The 25,731-nt window shown below is 42.4% G+C and overlaps 1 protein-coding gene across 1 annotated transcript; it reads right to left on the bottom strand.

Moving 5' to 3' along the window:
* Nucleotides 1–703: 703 nt before the first annotated feature.
* On the bottom strand, nt 704–24,133 carry LOC139415191 (protein FAM163A-like). Its single transcript, XM_071163094.1, has 3 exons — nt 23,576–24,133; nt 2,968–3,082; nt 704–2,848 (listed from the first exon to the last, which is right to left on the bottom strand). The coding sequence occupies exons 2-3, from the start codon at nt 3,058–3,060 to the stop codon at nt 2,453–2,455; spliced, it is 489 nt and encodes a 162-aa protein (XP_071019195.1). The 5' UTR covers nt 3,061–3,082; nt 23,576–24,133; the 3' UTR covers nt 704–2,452.
* Between the last annotated feature and the right edge of the window lie 1,598 nt (nt 24,134–25,731).

The following is a 25,731-nucleotide window of genomic DNA, read 5'->3' as shown; positions in this document are numbered from 1 at the left end:
TCTCATTTGATTCGATTCTGTGAGAGAAAGGATGGTGGTGTGCTATAATTTATTCATTGTAACATTTTTGGTAGGCTAAATATGAAAACGGAAAGTTGGAAAATGCTTCAGACAATTGCAATACATTGTTGTTACATCCATTAAATTGGAAGTTACTTATGGGCTTGTTTTTAGCTACTTTGAGCGGTGTGTGTGTGTGTGTGTGTGTGTGTGTGTGTGTGTGTGTGTGTGTGTGTGTGTGTGTGTGTGTGTGTGTGTGTGTGTGTGTGTGTGTGTGTGTGTGTGTACAATATGGACAACAAATATATTTCAAGCAGTTATAAATCTTTAATTGTCACAAGGTAACAATGTGAGATATGTATATATTTTTTTCTCTTTTAATATTTCACTCTTTTGTTTTAGCATAGTATTTTTTTTTAATTGTTAGTTATTTTATGAATAACCTAAACCAACAGGAATTAAATATGAAAATGTATTCTTATGGGGCATGTAATTCGGTAGATATTCTCAATTGAAATGTTTTGTCTTTGTTCGGATTGAACAGACACACACACACACACACACACAGCTTTTGAACAGACACATTTTTCACCCCTTTTTAAAGAGCAAATAAACACTAGAAACAATGCCCTAACACACGACTGCTTTTTCAATGGACAATCATTTTATAACAGCTTCCTTCTTCAATCTACATCTTACAGAATTTTTTCCAATATATGCATTCCTTTATTTAATGTTGGACAAAAATACAAGTACAAGACTTGCACTGGTGGAAAAAAACCTGTAACATCTAATCAAAAGTGTAAGGACTTAATAGACACATGTATGTTTATGTTGGTATCGTTGTATCCATATGAGCATTGCTGTTGTCACAGGTATGATGGGGCTTTTCAGCTCTATACAGAAGTAGCTGATGGGGGTGCTTTTAGAAACCTTTAGTAAAATTAGTATCACCCCTATCATACATGTCTGTCATTTTTTTGCTGTTTCACACTAAAACATAAAAAGACACCAGGGCAAAATAATATCATACATGGCAAGCAGTGTTGTCTAATAATTGGTTAAAAATGAGTGCCATATAACAAGGTTAATAATTATGTATTTAGTTACAAATTACATAAATATTGTATTTCAAGTTCTTCATAAGTTGAAATAAACACTCAAATGTGTAAATACGTGGATGTGTACAGTTCATAGAATCAACAACTAGATGATCAGAAGAGTGCGGACACCAAATGGCACAAACTACATCTACATCATACCAGACTTACACACCCCAATTCAAAATGCATCCTGACCGAATCCAAAAAGTAATCAGCCAGTTAATCAAAGAGACAAACAAATAGAAATGCTTTCAATGCATTTGGTAATATATACATTTTCAACTTTTTGCATCATTGTCAATGAAGAGAAATACAATTTGAACGGTACTGTATCTTCAGTGTTCTGCACAAAGAATGGTAGTCCACTTAATGACACAGGTGCAGAGACAGACAAATCATCACTAACTGCAATACTGCCTCACCCACTTACAAAATGCCCCTGTCCTGACTTGAAAACTATAATATTCTAGTTATTATATTATGTGATCAAATTCTATTGTCTCAAAAGTAGCCATGGTAGGCTACATACCTCTTTCAATAACATAAAACAATAGACAACAGTCTTTCAATAGTTCCACTTACATATGACAAACATTTGGAGGGAAAAAAAAACATACAAGCTGGACAGCTGCATCGTTATACTTTTCTCTCCAACCAATTCAGGTTTTGCGTGCATAGAACTTGCATAGAGAAAGCTCTGAAGGAGTTAGGGTCTCTTCAATATTTTTGCTACGTTCATTTTCTTTTGAATACCTTCACTTGAAAATGCAATTTGCTTTTATTTGTAGTTCAGAATCTCTTTTGGCAGATACAGGGAAATGACAAGAGTAGGTCCAGGTAAAACCACAATATAGATAGCCCTCGAACAGTGAAAATTAGAATCCCACACACTACCTCGCCAGACAGCGTATAGGTCTTGGTCTATTGAACACTAAGGGATGCTCCCTGCCTCTGTATTACAGGAGTCTAGGTTTTAATTAAACAGCAACAAACATGATAGCTACCTCTGTTTAAAAAACAATACTGTTTGAGTGTGCTCAAATCCAGCTGGAAGCTAGCTGACACAGTGTAGGGAGAAAGAACAAGGAAGTGCATGACCAGGTCAAAGGGTCAACGCTTCATGTTGTCTCTCAATGCTCCTTTTTCATCCTCTTCTCTTTAGTTGTCAGCAGAGAGACACAGTGGCTACCAGAGATTACCCTCATAAAAACATAGTCTCTTTTATCCAAAGCAATAATGAACAAATATTCTGTGTACAGTGCATGGCCTATGCAGGGATTGAGCTCACAACCCTGCAGTAGAAAACACCACGCTCCAACCAAATGAGCCAACAGGACATCGGAAGTGGGTCACACGTCTGTACTTATAGCGCGAGTGTTGGTGTAGAAGTCCGGTGCTGGGTTGCTGCGATGCTGGCTGGTGCTCAGCAGGGAGCCATGCAGGGAGGGCAGGGCGAGAGCCAGGGCTGGGTTCTCATAGTGCGTGGGCATGTAGGTGATGCGCTCGCCGCCATTGTGCATCTCGTCGGTGGTTCGGATATAGAAGGGTGATTCGTAGGGCGAACAGGTGGGGCAGTAGTTACGTGGGGGGCCCGTGGCGTGAGAGGCAGGGAGTTCCGGGGAGAAGGAGAGGGGAGTGACGGCCGTCCCGTCCACCCCGGGAGCACTGCATGCGTTGCAGGCAAAGTGGGGCTGCGTGACGGAGCTGGTGTCCCCTTCTGACCCATTCTTCTTACAGCAGTAATACTGAAAGGCAGAGGGGAAGAGGGAGGGAGACGGAGAGAGGGATGTTGTGACAGTAAATAAGTGAACAGAGACTGTAGTGATTCTGAGGCTTAATATCTCTCTCTTTCACACACACCTACCTGGAGTCTACAGTAACAGAGCACTGCTATGATACACAAGAGTATCACCGTGGCGAGAATTCCTCCGGTTATGACAACAGTTCCAGCTGTCATCCGACCAGCTCTCCATCAAACTCTGAAGGCACAGGAAGTGGCACAATCATCACAGATGGCCACTGGACAAACCGAAATCTGGGTCGTATTCAGTAGGACACAATGTAGCAAAATGTTTTGCAACGGAAAACGAGAATGTGTGTTCTAATGTTCAGATAGTACCTTCCCATTTCATTCAGAACATGACCCAGACGAACTGAATACCATAAAACATGAATCATCTAATCATCTCCTCATCAAGCCTTTAATTTGAATCAGGTGTGTGAATGCTAGGGCAAAAAATAATTTGGGTCCCCAGGACCAGGATTGAAAAAGCCTGTTCTTGGGAAGAAAGTGGAACTCACGTTCAGCAAAGTGTGCAATAAAACCTGTAAGAGAGAAGATCATGGGCAGTACAATGATCTCAGACAATGTCAATGATTAGTATACTGCAACATGCCTGCTTGTAGCCTTCTGTAACAGTGGAGGTGTTCTCCTCTCTTACTACTATTTAATTTCATTACTTGTTTGGTTTTTATTGGACCAGGACATTGGCATTCTCAATGACATCTCATTTGATAAGAGAATGGGGGGGGGGGTTAAGACTCGATGACAGATCGGCCCCTGTGTACTGTACTCACATCAGAAGATTGTTCTGAGGGTGGGAGAGGAAACCCCAGGGCGGGAGAGGAAACCCCAGGGCGGGAGAGGAAACCCCAGGGCGGGAGAGGAAACCCCAGGGAGGGAGAGGAAACCCCAGGGCGGGAGAGGAAACCCCAGGGCGGGAGAGGAAATCCCAGGGAGGGAGAGGAAACCCCAGGGAGGGAGAGGAAATCCCAGGGTGGGAGAGGAAATCCCAGGGAGGGAGAGGAAACCCCAGGGCGGGAGAGGAAACCCCAGGGCGGGAGAGGAAATCCCAGGGCGGGAGAGGAAACCCCAGGGTGGGAGGAGATGATGATGGACAGATGGACAGATAGACAGCGTCGTCGTCTCGAGACCAAACCAAACTAAGCCCTGTTTAACACAAGAAATAAAGAATCCAATATCATTTCATATCATCAATCAATCACATTTATTTATAAAGCCCTTCTTACATCAGCAGATGTCACAAAGTGCTGTACAGAAACCCAGCCTAAAACTCCAAACAGCAAGCAATGTTGATGTAGAAGTACTATGGCTAGGAAAAGATGTAGAAGTACGATGGCTAGGAAAAAACTATATTTTTTATTTACATCTCCATGTTACTGTTTCCTGGCTACACTTCCTTATAAGTTATCTTGAAGAAAATAAAATAATATATATATATATATAATAAAAAATAAGTTATCTTGAAGTACAAATCCTTGCCACAAGATGGGGCTGCAAATTTACAAACTGGTCAGAGAGGGAAAAAGACATCAGTGTGCTATTCATGTCTGAAAAACAAAAACAATAGTTCACATCCAGGATGACGTTGTACAGACGTCACTACACTCTTTGAAAGTGCAAGTGCATGCAGGTGTACCCTGAAGATGATTCAGACCAAGTACATTGCTCTACCGTAGGTTCCTTAGATGTATCCAGACTGGAATTATCTGGACAAATTCAGCCAATTACCATTCAAATGATGACCTCTCATTGTAGCTGTGCCATATACTGTCATTATTTATCCACCACTATACTGTAACCTGGGCTACACCAAGTCCAAACAATACATTCTATTTCTATCACAATATGGTAGTGAACAAGAACCCCTTCATCAAATAGTTATTAGTTATTAAGGGATTTATTAAGGGAGTTATTCATATATTTGAGTCGTCAGTCTCTCTGCTATCAGTGGTGTGTTTCACAGCACTGACTTTTAATCAGAGGGATGAGCTGAGATATGCCTAGGAATCTAGGGATCAACCTATCCAGGTGATGTCAGATTGAACGCTTCGGTCATACTGACAGACAGACAGGCAGATGCCAATTCTAGTGTATAGTTAGGTATAGGCTGAAATACTGTGCATATAAACATGGGTACACACCATCTTGTCTGTCCATTGTTGACAGACACACACACATTAGTCGTATATTTACTGTTTGCCACAGGGGCTAACATAGATCACACTGCAAACTGGCACACACTCTGACTGACACACTGCAAGTTGACACACACTCTGACTGACACACTGCAAGCTGACACACACTCAAAACCAAGTGCTCTGCCAGGCATGCAGACACATAGTCAGTCAAAGACCAAGACACACAGACACACGACACACCCAAAAACAATTTAACTAAACCAAATCAAATCCAATTTTATTTGTCACATGCTTTGTAGACAACAGGTGTAGACTAACAGTGAAATGCTTATTTACGGGTAATTTTCCAACAAATAGAAATAGTGACATGAGGAGTAAATACACAGTGGAATAAATACACATAAAACTATTGTTTTTGTTTTTCGGACATGGTGGAATAAAAACATGGTGGAGTAAATACACAGTGGAATAAATACATGGTGGAGTAAATACACAGTGGAGTAAATACATGGTGGAGTAAATACACAGTGGAGTAAATACACAGTGGAGTAAATACACAGTGGAGTAAATACATGGTGGAGTAAATACACAGTGGAGTAAATACATGGTGGAGTAAATACACAGTGGAGTAAATACATGGTGGAGTAAATACACAGTGGAATAAATACATGGTGGAGTAAATACACAGTGGAGTAAATACATGGTGGAATAAATACACAGTGGAATAAATACATGGTGGAATAAATACATGGTGGAGTAAATACACAGTGGAGTAAATACACAGTGGAATAAATACATGGTGGAATAAATACATGGTGGAGTAAATACACAGTGGAATAAATACATGGTAGAATAAATACATGGTGGAGTAAATACACAGTGGAGTAAATACACAGTGGAGTAAATACACAGTGGAGTAAATACATGGTGGAGTAAATACATGGTGGAATAAATACATGGTGGAGTAAATACACAGTGGAATAAATACATGGTGGAATAAATACATGGTGGAGTAAATACACAGTGGAGCAAATACACAGTGGAGTAAATACACAGTGGAGTAAATACATGGTGGAATAAATACACAGTGGAGTAAATACATGGTGGAGTAAATACATGGTGGAGTAAATACATGGTGGAATAAATACACAGTGGAGTAAATACATGGTGGAATAAATACACAGTGGAATAAATACATGGTGGAATAAATACACAGTGGAGTAAATACATGGTGAGTAAATACACGGTGGAATAAATACACAGTGGAATAAATACATGGTGGAATAAATACACAGTGGAGTAAATACATGGTGAGTAAATACACGGTGGAATAAATACACAGTGGAATAAATACATGGTGGAATAAATACACAGTGGAGTAAATACATGGTGAGTAAATACACGGTGGAATAAATACACAGTGGAATAAATACATGGTGAGTAAATACACGGTGGAATAAATACACAGTGGAATAAATACATGGTGAGTAAATACAAGGTGGAATAAATACATGGTGGAATAAATACACAGTGGAATAAATACATGGTGGAATAAATACACGGTGGAATAAATACATGGTGAGTAAATATACAGTAACTAACGAATAACAATAACAAGTAAAAATAACATGGCGATACAGTGTTCAGACACTTTACTCAGTACTTTGTTGAAGCACCTTTGCCAGCGATGACAGCATTGAGTCTTCTGATGGTATGACACTACAAGCTTGGCACACCTGTATTTGGGGAGTTTCTCCCATTCTTCTTTGCAGATCCTCTCAAGCTCTGTCATGTTGGATGGGGAGCGTTGCTGCACAGCAATTTTCAGGTCTCTCCAGAGATGTTCGATCGGGTTCAAATCCAGGCTCTGGCTGGGCCACTTAAGGACATTCAGAGACTTGTTCCGAAGCCACTCCTGTGTTGTCTTGGCTGTGTACTTTGTTGTCTTGTTGGAAGGTGAACCATCGCCCCAGTCTGAGGTCCTGAGCGCTCTGGAGCAGATTTTCACCAAAGATCTCTCTGTACTTTGCTCCGTTCATCTTTGCCTCGATCCTGACTAGTCTCCCAGTCCCTTGCAGCTGAAAAACATCCCCACAGCATGATGCTGCCACCACCATGTTTAACCGTAGGCATGGTGATAGGTTTCCTCCAGACGTGACGGTTGGCATTCAGGCCAAAGAGTTATATCTTGGATTCATCAGACTAGAGATTCTTGTTTCTCATGGTCTACGAGTCTTTAGTTGCCTTTTGGCAAACTCCAAGTGGGCTGTCGTATGCCTTTTACTAAGGAGTGGCTTCCTACCATAAAGGCCTGATTGGTGGAGTGCTGCAGAGGTTGTTGTCTTTCTGGAAGGTTCTCCCATCTCCACAGAGGAACTCTGGAGTTCTGTCAGAGTGACCATCGGGTTCTTGGTCACCTCCCTGACCAAGACCCTTGGTGGCTCCAAACTTCTTCCATTTAAGAATGATGAAGGCCACTGTGTTCTTGGGGACCTTCAATGCAGCAGACATTTTTTGGTACCCTTCCCCAGATCTGTGCCTCGACACAATCCTGTTTAGGAGCTCTACCGATAATTCCTTTGACCTCATGACTTGGTTTTAGCTCAGGTGTGTGCCTTTCCAAATCATGACAAATCATTTGAATTTACCACAGGTGGACTCCAATCAAGTTGATGAAACATGTCAAGGATGATCAATAGAAACAGGATGCACCTGACTGTCACGCTCGCCATAATGAGTGGACCAAAATGCAGCGTGATATGGTTCCATCCTCTTTATTATGAAACGAAACTCAAAGAAAACAATAAATGCACAAAACGAAAACGTGCTAACATAGCTGCTATAGTGCTAACAGGCAACTATACAAATTCAAGATCCCACAAAACACAAAGGGGAAATGGCTGCCTAAATATGATCCCCAATCAGAGACAACAATAAACAGCTGCCTCTGATTGGGAACCATACCAGGCCAACATAGAAATAGAAATCACCTAGATGACTCAGCCTAGTCACACCCCGACCTAACCAACATAGAGAATAAAAAGCTCTCTATGGTCAGGGTGTGACACTGACCTCACTTTTGAGACTCATTGCAAAGGGTCTGAATACTTATGTAAATAATTGCTTTGTCATTATGGGGTAAACATAAACATAACATTTCATCAATATTAGAATTAGGCTGTAATGTAGCAAAATGTGGAAAAAATCAAGGGGTCTGAATACTTTCCGAATGCGGTACTGACACAGGGAGTGCCAGTACCGAGTCGATGTGCGAGGTAATTTAGGTAGCTATGTACATATAGGTAGTGGTAAAGTGACCAGACAACAGGACAGATAATAGACAGTAGCAGCAGCATATGTGGTGAGTGTGAAAGTGTGTGTGTGAGTGTATATGTGTGTGTGTGTGTGTGTGTGTGTGTGTGTGTGTGTGTGTGTATGTGTATGTGTGTGTGTGTGTGTGTGTGTGTGTGTGTGTGTGTGTGTGTGTGTGTGTGTGTGTGTGTGAAATGTGCGCTGATAGAGGAAGTGTGGGCCCCCAGTCAGCCAGACAGAATTTAGTTTGAGCAACAGGGCAGATTGGATTAGTGGAGTCAGTCTAATGAGATATAATCAGACGGCAGCAGGTGGACGCTACGCCGCCACAGCAGGGGTCTTAGGCTCCACTGGGCACCACCACTTCCTGTCAGAAGCACGAACAGGAAGTGACCAGTCATTTTTTTGTCCACCTGCATCTTTCCAGCTGTGGGCAATGACTTGCTCAGACGGTGATGTAACATCTTTTTTTGGTGCACAACTATGCCTGTCTAATAGTTGGCCAATTGAGGTCAAAAATGATATTGGCAATCTTTTCAAAAGGCCTCCTCCACTTAATAACTTGATTAAATCAAGATATTCACTCTGCTTTAAGTTAGCTTTCATGCATGCTGTCATATTACTTCGTAAGTTCCTTTGAAATCAGTGGTACACACTTAGAAAAAAAAGTGCTGGTTCTGTGGCTGTCCCCATAGAAAAAAACTTTTGGGTTCCAGGTCCATTTTTGGTTTCATGTAGAACCCTTTTTGGTTCCAAGTAGAACCCTTTTTGGTTCCAAGTAGAACTCTTTCCACAGAGAGCTCTACATAGAACCCAAAAGAGTTCTACCTGGAACTACAAAGGGTTCTACATGAAACCAAAAAGGGTTCTCCTAAGGGGACAGCTGCAGAAACCTTTTTTCTAAGAGTGTAGTGATAATCTAATTTCCTCATCTAAGTACTATTGAAACATAGTTTTTTGACTAACACCAGAGCCTGTAGTAGTGCTTATCTAGAATCAGTTTTGCTTTTTAGATTATAATGAATAGACAGGATCGACCTGTTCCTAGATCAGCACTACTACTCTGAGACTCTTTATGAATACGGGCCAAGGTTATTGCTACACAACCGCAATATATGTGAATGAAGGAGACAGGTATGGGGACACACAGAACACACCAGACCATCTCCCAGCACTAAGTAATTTACCATCCCATCAGTATGGAACCATTCATTCAGTATGGAACCATCCCATCAGTATGGAACCATCCCACCAGTATGGAACCATTCCATCAGTATGGAACCATCCCATCAGTATGGAACCATCCCATCAGTATGGAACCATTCCATCAGTATGGAACAATCCCTTCCATTTGTTATGTCATTTCAATATTTGCAGAGAGCTAATCCTGGCTATTTCACCACACACACACACACACACACACACACACACACACACACACACACACACACACACACACACACACACACACACACACACACACACACACACACACACACACACACACACACACATAAACATTGTCTGAATTTCTCTCTCTCTCTCGCTCTCTCACAAACACACACAGAATACAGAAAGAGGGAGGGAGAGAGAGCTGAATGAGCCACTCACACACACCACCACTGGGCCCAGATTAGAGAAACAATACCATGGCCCGTCGCAGCCTTCAATCCCCTTACACAGCCTGAAGAGCCCAAACACTGATAAGACTGCAATACACGAACAGGCTGCCGCACCAAGTCGCACTGTCTCTGTCAATGGACCAAGTACATTTAGGGACACTTTTCTGGAAGGGCCCATTGTAAGGACTTTACGTAAGCAGTTCCAAATGTCCTCAGATTTGCAGAATTACGTAAGAACGAAGAATGCTCATGCCATTTTATGTCAACAATCTAAGATGAAAAGGGCTCCGAAATTCGGTCCTGGAGAGATGCAGTGTGTGGGGACCGGAAGTAAACAAACAAAAATTTGACCAACTGGGGACATTTTGTTGGTCACCACAAGGTCAAATGCTATTTCTAGGGGGTTTAGGGTGAAGGTTAGAATTAGTGTGAGGGTTAGAATTAGGTTTAGGGTTAGGATTAGGAGCTAGGGTTAGTTTTAAGGTTAGGGTTAGGAGCTAGGGTTAGGTTAAGGTTAGGGTTAGGTTTAAGGTTAGGGTTAGGGTAAGAGTACCGGTTAGGGTTAGGGGTTAGGGAATTTTGAATGGGACTGAATTGTGTGTCCCCACAAGGTTAGCTGTACAAGACAGTGTGTGTGTGTGTGTGTGTGTGTGTGTGTGTGTGTGTGTGTGTGTGTGTGTGTGTGTGTGTGTGTGTGTGCGACTGTAGGTTGGTCCCTGTCAACACAGCCCTTCATCATTCTCCCTCTATCACCATTATAAGTGTGCCGATCGATGAGCTGACGCGCACACATTTCTGTTGCCATGACACTGGGAAGATGTTTCCTCGACCCTGACCAAGCCTAGCTTCCTAAAACAGCCTTTCACACACACACACACACACACACACACACACACACACACACACACACACACACACACACACATTATTCACTCGCACATGCTCATGCACACAGGTTCACACACACACACACTCCTCTAATCTAGCGTCTCATCAACCTCTTCACCTCCATCTCCATCCTCCCGCCCATCTCACGTCATCTCCCATCCCATTAACCTGTTGTTTCTTCATCCAGCCCATCTCACTCCATCTCCCATCCCTTTAACCTGTTGTTTCTTCATCTAGCCCATCTCACTTCATCTCTCATCCCATTAACCTGTTGTTTCTTCATCCAGCCCATCTCACTCCCTTGCTGTCTCATTTTTCCTCCAGTTCTTCACTGTCTTTCACTTGACATCCAGTGCTTTAGACTGTTGACACCACAAATATCCCATAAATAAGGTATATATGTAATTCTATGATTAACGCTAACAGCAATAGAACTGCAGTAGAGACTAATAGAGACCATCTGCAGTAGACTAATAGCGACCATATGCAGTAGACTAATGGAGACCATCTGCAGTCGACTAATAGAGACAATCTGCAGTAGACTAATAGAGACCATTTGCAGTAGAGACTAATAGTGACCATCTGTAGTAGATTAATAGAGACCATCTGCAGTAGACTAATGGAGACCATCTGCAGTAGACTAATAGAGACAATCTGCAGTAGATTAATAGAGACCATCTGCAGTAGACTAATAGAGACCATCTGCAGTAGACTAATAGTGACCATCTGCAGTAGACTAATAGAGACCATCTGCAGTAGAGACTAATAAAGACCATCTGCAGTAGACTAATAAAGACCATCTGCAGTAGAGACTAATATAGACTATCTGCAGTAGACTAATAGAGAACATCTGCAGTACAGACTAATAGAGAACATCTGCAGTACAGACTAATAGAGAACATCTGCAGTACAGACTAATAGAGAACATCTGCAGTACAGACTAATAGACCATCTGCAGTACAGACTAATAGAGAACATCTGCAGTACAGACTAATAGAGAACATCTGCAGTACAGACTAATAGAGAACATCTGCAGTACAGACTAATAGAGACCATCTGCAGTACAGACTAATAGAGACCATCTGCAGTACAGACTAATAGAGAACATCTGCAGTACAGACTAATAGAGACCATCTGCAGTACAGACTAATAGAGACCATCTGCAGTACAGACTAATAGAGACCATCTGCAGTACAGACTAATAGAGAGACTAACTGTCCTCTCCCAAGCCAACTATCCACTTCAGTTGATCCAGTTTATTTTATGCCATTGTTAATTAATTAAAGGATTAGAGAGAGAGAAGAGAGTGAGGAGAGAGAGGGAATAATTTAATTGGATAAGACACTGACGGTTAAAATTGTACCCTATTTCCTATATAGTGCTCTATGTAGGGAATAGGGTGCCATTTTGGATGCACAGTAAGCCATCTTTTTACATTCAGCAATTCATGCCAAAGTATTAGGCCTACACATTGATGGTGGATGGAGTGAGTTTCCCCTATAAAACGATAAGAGCTCTTGAAGACCTAGTGAAAGGCGCTATATTTTATAAATGCAAATCACATTCATACCACACAAACCTGTCACAAGACAGGGATATGTATTCCAAGCACCACTTCCAGATCACATCCACATAGGCCTAGCGATGTTACACTGTCACTGAACATTATCCCCAAACAGTCATTGACATCAACACATTACACATGCAATCACATTACCATATGCAGAGCCCATGTGTTGGATACACTGGGTACCGGCACAGACTAAATCCTTTTTCACTAGGATGTCATCAGCAGCCCCTCACACAGCCTCACGTCTTCTGAAGGGGGAATTCAACGTGGCCGTCTTGGCATACATTATCACATATTAAGAGTGTTTCAAAGCCAACAGCTTGCAATAGGAGTGTATTCTTAACCATTGCGAGCTAGAGGTGTATCACTTCACCAAGCAGGCTCCTACCAATGGTTTAGTCATTGACACTGTGGCCTAAAAGTAGAGGTAGGATGTTTTCAGAAAGTTTTGATGAGTAGGGGTCAAAGTTGTAACTTTACCCTGCGGATAACCTTTCACCTCAGTGGGCTACATCAGGGTCACACAGAGTTGTTCTTGGTAGTCTTAAACACATCTACTTTGAAACAACAGTATGCACCTCACACACATGGTGCCATGTCAGATATAGAGTTGAAATGTATTCCATTTTGAGTTTGCATCCCAATATTACACTTTATATACACTGAAAGAAAAATATAAACGCAACGTGCAACAATTTCAAAGGTTTTACTGAGTTACAGTTGATATAAAGGAATCAGTCAATTGAAACAAATTCATTAGGCCCTAATCTATGGATTTCACATGACTGGGAATACAGATATTTATCTGTTGGTCACAAATTTAAAAAAAGGAAGGAGCATGTATCTGGTGTGACCACCATTTGCATCATGCAGTGCGACAGACCTCCTTCGTATAGAGTTGATCAGGCTGTTGACTGTGGTCTGTGGAATGTTGTCCCACTTCTCTTCAATGGCTGTGCAAAGTTGCTGGATATTGTCGGGGAACTGGAACACGCTGTCGTACACTTCAATCCAGAGCATCCCAAACATGCTCAATGGGTGACATGTCTGGTGAGTATGCAGACCATAGAAGAACTGGGACATTTTCAGCTTCCAGGAATTGTGTACAGATCCTTGCAACATGGATCATGTTATCATGCTGAAACATGAGGTGAATAGCGGCGGATGAATGGCACGACAATGGGCCTCAGGATCTCGTCACGGTATCTCTGTGCATTCAAATTGCCATCTATAAAATGAAATTGTGTTTGTTGTCCAAAACTTAGGTCTGCCAATACCATAGCCCCACCGGCACCATGAGACACTCTGTTCACAACGTTCACATCCGCAAACCTCTTGCCCACACAACACCATACACGTGGTCTGTGGTTGTGAGGCCAGTTGGACATACTGCCAAATTCTCTAAAACAACGTTGGAGGTGGCTTATGGTAAAGAAATTAACATTCAATTCTCTGGCAACAGCTCTGGTGGACATTCCTGCAGTCAGCATGCCAATTGCACGTTCCCTCAAATCTTGAGACATCTGTGGCATTGTATTGTGTAACAAAACTTCACATTTTAGAGTGGCCTTTTACTGTCCCCAGCACAAGGTGCACCTGTGTAATGATCATGCTGTTTAACCAGCTTCTTGATATGCCACACCCGTCAGGTGGATGGATTATCTTGGTCAAGGAGAAATGCTCACTAACAGGGGTGTAAATAAATATGTGCATAACATTTGAGAGAAATAAGCTTTTTGTGCGTGTGGAAAATTTCTGGGATCTTTTATTACAGCTCATGAAACATGTGACCAACACCTCACATGTTGTGTTTCTATTTTTGTTCAGTGTACATCACTGAAATATAACAAAACTGTTTGACATAGAAACTCCAGATTTTCTGAGGGTTTAAAAAAATAATGTTTATTTATTATACAATTATGAAGAATGTTAATAACATTCCACCCATGAGGCCACTAGAGGGTGATTTGGTCATTCTGCGGCAGAAACTACCCCTCTCTGCCTCTGCTGCTTGAGCACATAGCCATATATCCATAAGGCATGCTACCATTCTCTACATGAGAGTATGAGAAGAAGAGAACCTTGGGCATTTTTTACAAATGATTGATCGAGACAGTCCTAAACTAAACTGCCCTTGCCAACCAGTGTTTTCATCTATGCGATACGTACAATACTTTATTGTCCAAATGCATGGCAATTCAAATGATACCCCCGGTAAGAACAGTGTAGCTAAACCACAACCACTGAGCACATCTGTGCTGTAATCTGGCCGCCACTATGTCATTAGTATGGTATGCGGTGACAGAGTGGCAATGAGGGTACAGCATTCATCTCCTAGGAATTACATGTGCCTGACTGCCATACCAGTGATTGGAGCCCTACCTTCCTTCAGGCCTCTAGAGAGAAGGGCATCTGTGAGCTGATACTCAATTATGCTGTAGTGCTCTTTCTCTCTCTCTCTCTCTTTCTCTCTCTCACACACACACACACACACACACACACACACACACACACACACACACACACACACACACACACACACACACACACACACACACACACACACACACACACACACACACACACACACACACACACACACACACACACACACACACACACACACACACACACACACACACACACACACAACAGCCCTGTGTCGGTCTGTCTGTCTCTCTCGCTCTCTCTAGAACCTACATGGAACCAAAGGGAGTTCTACCTGGAACCTAAAAGGGTTCTCCAATGGGGACGGCCACTGAACCCTTTTGTAATCCTTTCTTCTAAGAATGTACCAGTCATCCAATCCAAAGCAGCTGAGTGAAACGTAGAGCCTCGAGAAATAACGTAATATCTTCAGAACTGTAATAACCGTGCACCCACTTCATTCTCTGCATACTATTCTTCAATCCATGTTCAACCATTAGTGGGATGACACAATCAAAGAAACCTTGGCCTCCATCTCTGGGTTATAATGTCTTAATTACAAATCCATTCTAATCAACAGAGATCACATCTTCCTATAGACCTTGGGTGCTCCAACCTTACTTCAAACAGCTGACTGGAGCATGTCACGAACAGCTTCATTTTTCAGAGCCAAACTAAAATCCACTTACCCATGTGGCATCCCCCTAAATCTCAAAGTGGGCACAGGGAGCACATTATATTGTGGAAGTCGTAAAGCCTTGCCTCTGTATGGGATGCCTGGGCTTGCTATCAGGGAGCATATTATATTGTGGAAGCCTCCAAGTCTTGCCGCTGTATGGGGTGCCTGGGCTTGCTATCAGGGAACACATTATATTGTGGAAGCCTCCAAGCCTTGTCGCTGTATGGGATGCCTGGGCTTGCTATCTTGCACAAAAAGCACAACCCAAATGGGATTCATGGTCACAGAGTTAATGTAATTTGTGTCATTCTGTTATCCAGAGCTACAGTAGGCTCTAACTTCTTTGTGTTACAGTATGTTTGGCTGGATAGAGAACAGAGAGGGAGAGAGCCTCAGACCTAATTAAGAAGGGTTGATTCTATTGCATGTGGAAGAGCAGACTCATATTTTATGTTGTCTTATAATGGGCCTACCTTGCAGAAGAACATTGTTTCCTTGTTATTATAACTTAATTTTTGAACAAAATCGTCATCTTTCTCATTTTAACCCAGATAAGGTTTGGTTTAATGTTTGTTGACAACTCAATGAAATATGTATTTGCCTGAAGGGAAGCCATCTACAGTAAACCAGGGATGCAATTTTCCCACCAGTAGACAGGCAGCAAACCCTGGAAGCTGAATAGGTTGTTTCTGGTTATTTCTGCTAAAAGACAGGACCCATCTTATACATTAACAGAGCCAAGCAACATTTGGTTATGGACAGCTATCCACAAAGAAAGGTAGAGAGGCAAAGGACAGACAGTTATGGACAGCTATCCACAAAGAAAGGTAGAGGGGCAAAGGACAGACAGTTATGGATAGCCATTGGCCAAAATGTAACATTTTGGTTCAATTACTTGATTTTCTCCTGGTCATTTAGGTGCAGCATGGAATTCATTATTTTCCCTCCACCCTTGATAAAAGCATTGGATCAATGATGACTTTCCTTTATAGATTACTGAGATGTATTATAGATGGTCCTCTACCATCCCAGGGTTCCTCAGTGTGTGTGGAGAAAGAGAGAGCGTCCGTCTCCATCTCCATCAAGCTCCCTGACCATTTCCATCTCCTGCTGAGGTTCTATGTGCCGACAGGGCACTCCGGAGAGATGAATGAAAACTCTACACCTCGCTGCAAAGCTATTCTCTACTCTACTAGTTGGGCTCTAATCTCGACCCCTGCTGTATGCTAGTCTGCTCCTCCTGAGTTCTACTCTTTGCCCCCCCCATAATCTGTATAGATTTCTGGTTACATCTGTTCCAGCTCTGTTCACTACTGCTCTGCTCAGCTCTCCACTGTTCAGCTCTTCACAGATTCTGGCTTGGATTCAATCGATTGCAGATAGAAGGAAAACTGACAAACTCAGCATGTTTTGGTCTATACAATCTGTTCTGTTTAGCTCCACATCCTCACACACACTACTCACCACCTCTTCAAGACTCTACCTCTTCAACACTCTCTTCAAGACTCTACCTCTTCAACACTCTCTTCAAGACTCTACCACTTCAACACACTCTTCAAGACTCTACCTCGTCAACACTCTCTTCAAGACTTCCTCTTCAACACTCTCCAAGACTCCACCTCTTCAACACTCTCTTCTAGACTCTACCTCTTCAACACTCTCTCCAAGACTCTCAATACTCTCTTCAAGATTCTACCGCTTCAACACTCTCTTCAAGACTCTACCTCTTCAACACTCTCTTCAAGACTCTACCTCTTCAACACACTCTTAAAGACTCTACCACTTCAACACACTCTTAAAGACTCTACCTCTTCAACACACTCTTCAAGACTTCCACTTCAACACTCTCTTCAAGACTTCCTCTTCAACACTCTCTTCAAGACTCTACCGCTTCAACACTCTCTTCTAGACTCTACCTCTTCAACACTCTCTTCAAGACTCTACCACTTCAACACTCTCTTCAAGACTACCTCTTCAACACTCTCTTCAAGACTCTACCTCTTCAACACTCTCTTCAAGACTCTACCACTTCAACACTCTCTTCAAGACTTCTCCAGAGGAGAACTGGTTTGAGGGTTTAACTCAACTCACAGAGCCCCCAGAGGAGAACTGGTTTGAGGGTTTAACTCAACTCACAGAGCCCCCAGAGGAGAACTGGTCTGCGGGTTTAACTCAACTCACAGAGCCCCCAGAGGAGAACTGGTCTGCGGGTTTAACTCACAGAGCCCCCAGAGGAGAACTGGTTTGAGGGTTTAACTCAACTCACAGAGCCCCCAGAGGAGAACTGGTCTGCGGGTTTAACTCGCAGAACCCCCAGAGGATAACTGGTTTTATTTGAGGGTTTAACTCAACTCACAGAGCCCCCAGAGGAAAACTGGTCTGTGGGTTTAACTCACATAGCCCCCAGAGGAGAACTGGTTTGAGGGTTTAACTCAACTCACAGATCCCCCAGAGGAGAACTGGTCTGCGGGTTTAACTCAACTCACAGAGCCCCCAGAGGAGAACTGGTCTGCAGGTTTAACTCACAGAGCCTCCAGAGGGGAACTGGTCTGCAGGTTTAACTCACAGAGCCCCCAGAGGAGAACTGGACTGCAGGTTTAACTCAAAGAGCCCCCAGAGGAGAACTGGTTTGAGGATTTAACTCAAAGAGCCTCCATGAGATGGGAATGCTTATAGGGCACACCCTGGCTGGCAGAAATGTTCTCCACACAAAGTACTTTAGTTAGCTAAATCAGCGCCTAGCTAAATCGGCATGCACTTGAAGCTTGACTGTGTAAACGGCAGTACGAGTGAACTACGACTTAGCTAGCATGTTGCAGGTTTTGCTAAAATGAACAGATGTTATTCATCATGAATTTGGGGCCAGGACCGAGTTTGGGAAGCCCTGCAGTAGGGCAATTCAAAAGGATGGTTTAGTACCTTTTTACTGAAGAATGTGTTTGATTTCTATGACTGTTATGCTTTTCGTGTATTGAGATGTATACTGATGTGTATCGTGTATATTGATGTGTATAGTGTATATTGATGTGTATAGTGTATATTGATGTGTATAGGGCTCATCTGTGAAAGAGACCTTGGTCTCAGTATGACTCCCTGTTAAAATACAGTGCCTTGCGAAAGTATTCGGCCCCCTTGAACTTTGCGACCTTTTGCCACATTTCAGGCTTCAAACATAAAGATATAAAACTGTATTTTTTGTGTAGAATCAACAAAGAAACAACAAGTGGGACACAATCATGAAGTGGAACGACATTTATTGGATATTTCAAACTTTTTTAACAAATCAAAAACTGAAAAATTGGGCGTGCAAAATTATTCAGCCCCTTTACTTTCAGTGCAGCAAACTCTCTCCAGAAGTTCAGTGAGGATCTCTGAATGATCCAATGTTGACCTAAATGACTAATGATGATAAATACAATCCACCTGTGTGTAATCAAGTCTCCGTATAAATGCACCTGCACTGTGATAGTCTCAGAGGTCCGTTAAAAACGCAGAGAGCATCATGAAGAACAAGGAACACCAGGCAGGTCCGAGATACTGTTGTGAAGAAGTTTAAAGCCGGATTTGGATACAAAAAGATTTCCCAAGCTTTAAACATCCCAAGGAGCACTGTGCAAGCGATAATATTGAAATGGAAGGAGTATCAGACCACTGCAAATCTACCAAGACCTGGCCGTCCCTCTAAACTTTCAGCTCATACAAGGAGAAGACTGATCAGAGATGTAGCCAAGAGGCCCATGATCACTCTGGATGAACTGCAGAGATCTACAGCTGAGGTGGGAGACTCTGTCCATAGGACAACAATCAGTCGTATATTGCACAAATCTGGCCTTTATGGAAGAGTGGCAAGAAGAAAGCCATTTCTTAAAGATATCCATAAAAAGTGTCGTTTAAAGTTTGCCACAAGCCACCTGGGAGACACACCAAACATGTGGAAGAAGGTGCTCTGGTCAGATGAAACCAAAATTTAACTTTTTGGCAACAATGCAAAACGTTATGTTTGGCGTAAAAGCAACACAGCTGAACACACCATCCCCACTGTCAAACATGGTGGTGGCAGCATCATGGTTTGGGCCTGCTTTTCTTCAGCAGGGGCAGGGAAGATGGTTAAAATTGATGGGAAGATGGATGGAGCCAAATACAGGACCATTCTGGAAAAAAACCTGATGGAGTCTGGGACGGAGATTTGTCTTCCATCAAGACAATGATCCAAAACATAAAGCAAAATCTACAATGGAATGGTTCAAAAATAAACATATCCAGGTGTTAGAATGGCCAAGTCAAAGTCCAGACCTGAATCCAATCGAGAATCTGTGGAAAGAACTGAAAACTGCTGTTCACAAATGCTCTCCATTCAACCTCACTGAGCTCGAGCTGTTTTGCAAGGAGGAATGGGAAAACATTTCAGTCTCTCGATGTGCAAAACTGATAGAGACATACCCCAAGCGACTTACAGCTGTAATCGCAGCAAAAGGTGGCGCTACAAAGTATTAACTTAAGGGGGCTGAATAATTTTGCACGCCCAATTTTTCAGTTTTTGATTTGTTAAAATTTTTTGAAATATCCAATAAATGTCGTTCCACTTCATGATTGTGTCCCACTTGTTGTTGATTCTTCACAAAAAAATACAGTTTTATATCTTTATGTTTGAAGCCTGAAATGTGGCAAAAGGTCGCAAAGTTCAAGGGGGCCGAATACTTTCGCAAGGCACTGTAAATGTTAAATAAAAGTTAATCCATTACAACCATACTAAATGCCTGGACAGTTGATACAGATGGATCATTCGGGGGATTGCATTGACACAGCTCTTTACGAGGCTTTCTCAAATCACTTTTAACAACACTGGGGTAACTCATCCCAACTCTTCTCCTGCCAATGTACAGCCAAGCACCTACCTGGGTGCTAAGGAAAGCAGAGGGCTGCACGTTTGACATCAGCTTAGAACAACTGAACTGTGTTTCTGAGAAGGGTTCCTTGTTCTGGAGTAAAAACAGCAACACCAGAGAGTGTAGCTGATGAGTCACCCTAGATAAATGAACAATTCCTAAGTACAGTAGTAGTGTTCCAAGAGCGAGGCAGGTCCTGGTGAGGTGCTGTGCCAGGGATCTGCCCCCAGCTCTGCCTCCAACTCTGGCCTGACAGTCTTCATTCACCTTGGCAGTGTTTCAATGCTCTGCTGCTGTACTCGTATTGCAGATGGCCCTGAGCACTCGGCAGAGCAGCATGGTGCTTTCACCAACCCCAAAAGCTGCTGTGCAAACAGAAAGAGAAGAACCCACAGTCGTTTCACACGGATGAAATCTACATTCTTACCCCGAATGCGGAAGAACTACAACATCCATGTTTGATTGATCGTTAAATATTCTATATGTTTTAAATCTTATAGAGACGGGTGCAAATCTTAAGTGCGCTTTGCCTGTTGTGTCAATGTTTGTATGTTTGGATAGACAGAGCAGAACTGATCTCCAATAATAGTCTATTTTCGTTCACCTCTGGCCAAGCAGCCGTCCAGCTAACACAGTGGATTGTTACTCTTTGTCCAATTACATTACAACTGATGAAGAAACCCTGTGGTTTCATCATGGTCTTTGGGTTTTGAATGCTCCTACTCAGCCCACAAGGTCTCTCACTCATTGTTAGATAATTACATTAATCTTTTGATAGATCCATCTCTAACTTTGCACTTGGAAACACCAGGATCCTGCAACTATAAAATCTTGGCTTTTCAATATTTTAAATATCAATCTAGCAATAATATATTTTTTAATCACAGAGTAGTTTTGGCAAGGTATTCAATCTCCCTGGAAAAGCATTCATCTACGCCTGTTCTCCAAGGGAATGCATCTATGGCAACGTCAGGAGGTGGTTGGAAAACTTGACCAAAAGGAAAGGTTGAGAGAGTGCTTCCTTCTCTAGGGCGAGTTATGGGAGATACCAGATACCAATCCAGAAGGGGATATCATCAAGTATATATTCTGTAACTTTTCTTGGGGAAAATATAGCTTAAAATAGTTCATTACATTTACAAACCAGAGGAGCAACTAATAGAGTATGTTCTACCGTTTGGTTTCATGTATGAAGGGGATGTATATCAGTGCTATTAGATCAGCTAGCTACAGTAGCTGCTTTAGTGGTCAATGAAGTCTTCTCTCCTGAGATCTTTGACTATCCTCCTCTGGTAAATGAGACGTTTTAACCCGACTGCACTCTCACCTCACTTAAAGTGCTGTATGTAAGCAAAAAGGCACAAGAGGAAGTGCTGTATCGTGAATACAGTAATGGGTAAATGGTGTTGTTCGGTCCGACACGATAGAGGACGTTTCTCCTGTGTGTGCTAAAAAGCTTGAAATTCAAAAGTGAAAGATTGTTTCCGAGGTCGGACAGGCAGACAGCGAGGCGTACATTAACCCCTGCTGCAGGAGACGATTCGGAAAGCTACATGAACATGATATTCTTATGGAGGCACAGTAATCATTTTCAGATGGAACTGTTAGCAGGCATAGGTGTGCCTTTGACCGCCAATACAGCACGGCTTGGAAACGCTGCTCATCCAATCAGCATCCAGGATCCAAACAACCAGTTGAATAAGTATTTTAAATCATCACTTAGATCTCAGAAGTTAAAATGCCAGAGAGACTTTGACATGAGAGATATGGAACTTTTAGAACCAGGAATGCTTATGTAAAGAAGGTGGAGAGAGGAGTAGTGCAGGGGTTTATTTTAGTACAATAACTTAAGATGTAATTACTCACTGCCTCACCACACTTCTAATGAGTTTCTACATGGATAAATACTGTATCATCAAGTTATTGACTGCACTTCTAAACACTGGTTGGTACCTAGTGAAAAAGCTCAGTGATGCATTGTGCCGTAAAATATGGTTAAAAAATGAAAATAAACTCTCACTCAAGACATGAGCTATCAGCTCCATCAACAGAAGCCAATGGGATTGCACTGTAAGTAGCCTACAGTATGACATGGCATATCCTCTCTATGTTGTAGCTGTGATCTTCTGATCTCATATCCTGTTAGCCACATATGGACAACACTGCAGAGTCCCATGGGAAATCAGTCCATTGCAGCATTGCCTCTGCTGAAGGTGAAAGAATAAGGGGGAGATGGCGTGATAGAGTCAGAGAGAGGACAGGCAACCTTAACAATCCTTTCTTATTGAGTTGTCTTTTTCCCCTCTCTGTGTTCATTTATCAGTGAGTGGGCTCAACATCCAGACCTGCAGCATAACCACTTCATTTTGACTGTGTGTGTGTGTGTGTGTGTGTGTGTGTGTGTGTGTGTGTGGGTGGGTGGGTGGGTGAGTGAGTGAGTGTGTGTGTGTGTGTGTGTGTGTGTGTGTGTGTGTGTGTGTGTGTGTGTGTGTGTGTGTGTGTGTGTGTGTGTGTGTGTGTGTGTGTCTGTGTGTCTGTGTGTCTGTGTGTCTGTGTAACTGATATCCTCTTCAATATGACAGTCATGCAAGCAGCACTGTGTCCCCAAAGTACAAATCAATGTTTTGGATTTTTTGGGGGGGGGAGAATACATGTCAGAGCTGTTATTTAAGCATAACATAGTTCACAGTAATACTTAAATCGAATGTGAGGTATAGGGTGAAATGGTAGCCTATACCTTGAGTTTCATATTGTTCTCAGCTACATTCTACAATTAGTGGGTTTTAATCGTCTCGGGTTCATCGACCACTACTGATACCCACAACAGGCACATTTCACGTTCAAATAGACTCAAGAGAGCCACATTAGCCTATAATGTTTGATCCTGCCAGGTGGCACACTATAAAGTCAAATTTCACATCGCCGCATGAATCATTTTTATTATATTCTGGAGACAATAAACAAACGCTACCACAGATCTGTCCATAAACAAGACGTTCATAACTGAATGGAACGTCTGGATTTATTTGACCAAGTATGTGAATGTTTAAGGTTTTCCAGAACGAATAGAATATCTCAAAATGTTGTAGGTTATTTCCCGTCGTCCGATAATTGAGCCCACACCACAAAACGAAGGTTATACTTACCTGTCGGACACTGTGGGTGTTACATTGTTCGTTTCCTCAACTTGCGTTATTGCTCTTGAGTTTTACCACGGTTAAAGGCACGGCAAAACGTTATTGCATTGCCGAAAATAAAAGAAGGCACTTGATAGGCTACGGATTGCAGCGGACTGTCATCCGATGAGTAGCCTGCACCGTGTGTTGTCTCTGGAAGAACGCAACAGTCTTGGTGATGGATAGTAGGCTATGTTCAATAGAGGTCAGAGAATAGGAATAACGATTATCATCCGGTGAAAAATAGGTATCGTTGTGATAATTTAGTTTACTCACGAAAAATATATGGAAGAAATACCCACACGCGAACTTGTGAAAAGCAAATAATCGATACGCATCAAATTATTGTTTGGAAAGAATGATGGAACTAACAATGTTACGCCCTTAAAGCTAATTTAATTCGTGGAATCCTTTTATATTCTCTGCGCAAAGAAAGTCAGTAATCCAGAAGGTGGAAATGCAGATATCCAATCCAACAAGTTAAGAGTGGATGAGTGAATGGCTAGGTTGGGGAGAGAGATTGCATGCGCAAGGCCACTTCAACGACCCTAGCTAGAGGTGTAAATAACAGAGGACTCGTAACAAATTGCACGGGGCAAACGTGAGGCGCCACCCTAGTGGCCATGAGGTTCTGCTGAAATGATGTCCCTGGGAATAGTACCACATCTGCTAGTATTGGTGCCAATGGAGACAAAATGCAGTTACGCATTGAAAGATAATTGCACTTTAACGTATAAATGCAGTTCTTTTCAGAAATGTATTTGAGAAATTCCGGTCATGTTAATTTCAAAAAGAGAGCATCTCTTGAATGATTTACCGTCAATCACTTGCACGAATTACCCTGATCTACTCAGTCAAAATAAAGCCAGCGCAAACATTGACAGATTTATCAGCCCTCCTCTTACTTGAAACCGGAGAATGTGGTGTGGTTAAGGGACTGCGGGAAAGCTGTCCAAGGTCCTAATTGAACGGTGCCTTGGACAGTAATAAGTGAAAGCAACATGCAGCCAAAGCACAAAGGCCTCGCTCGATACAGTGCATTCGGAAAGTATTCAGACCCCTTGACTTTTTCCAAACTTTGTTACGTTACAGCCTTATTCTAAAATGTATTACATATGTTTTTCCCCTCTACACACAATACCCCACCATGACAAAGCGAAAACAGGTTTTTGTAAATTTTTGGACATTTATTAAAAATAAAAACCAAAATAACTTATTTACATAAGTATTCAGACCCTTTGCAATGAGACTGGAAATTGAGCTCAGGTGCATCCTGTTTCCATTGATCATCCTTGAGATGTTTGTACAACTTGATTGGAGTCCACCTGCGGTAAATTCAATTGATTGAACATGATTTGTAAAGGCACACACCTTTCTATACAAGTTCCCACAGTTGACAGTGCATGTCAGAGCACAAACCAAGCCATGAGGTCAAAGGACTTGTCCATAGAGCTCTGAGACAGGATTGGGTCAAGGCACAGATCTGGGGAAGGGTACCAAAACATTTCTGCAGCATTGAAGGTCCCCAAGAACATAGTGGCCTCCATCATTCTTAAATGGAAGAAGTTTGGAACCACCAAGACTCTTCCTAGAGCTGGCCGCCCAGCCATACTGAGAAATCCGGGAAAAGGGCCTTGGTCAGGGAGGTGACCAAGAACTCGACGGTCACTCTGACAGAGCTCTAGAGTTCCTCTGTGGAGATGGGAGAACCTTCCAGAAAGACAACCATCTCTGTAGCACTACACCAATCGGGCCTTTATGGTAGAGTGGCCAGACGGTAGCCACTCCTCAGTAAAAGTTTGCCAAAAGGTACCTAAAGACTCTCAGATCATGAGAAACATGATTCTCTGGTCCGATGAATCCAAGATTGAACTCTTTGGCCTGAATGCCATTCGCCATGTCTGGAGGAAACCTGGCACCAACGATACGGTGAAGCATGGTGGTAGCAGCAACATGCTGTGGGGATGTTTTTCAGTGGCAGGGACTGGGAGACTAGTCAGGATCAAGGGAAAGATGAACAGAAAGATCATTGAACAGAGAGATCCTTGATGGAAACCTGCTCCAGAGCACTCAGGACCTCAGACTTGTGAGAAGGTTCACCTTCCAACACGACAACGACCCTATGC

Source organism: Oncorhynchus clarkii, chromosome 1 (assembly GCF_045791955.1).
Source record: "Oncorhynchus clarkii lewisi isolate Uvic-CL-2024 chromosome 1, UVic_Ocla_1.0, whole genome shotgun sequence".
Classification (NCBI taxonomy): Eukaryota; Metazoa; Chordata; class Actinopteri; order Salmoniformes; family Salmonidae; genus Oncorhynchus; species Oncorhynchus clarkii.
This window is presented reverse-complemented; position numbering and strand designations above follow the sequence as displayed.

Excerpts from the sequence above, each read along its gene's own strand:
- LOC139415191 (XM_071163094.1), bottom strand. The coding sequence starts at position 3,060 with ATGACAGCTGGAACTGTTGTCATAACCGGAGGAATTCTCGCCACGGTG. Across the intron at positions 2,849-2,967 it reads TCTGTTACTGTAGACTCCAG|TATTACTGCTGTAAGAAGAA; the intron begins GTAGGTGTGTGT and ends TCTGCCTTTCAG.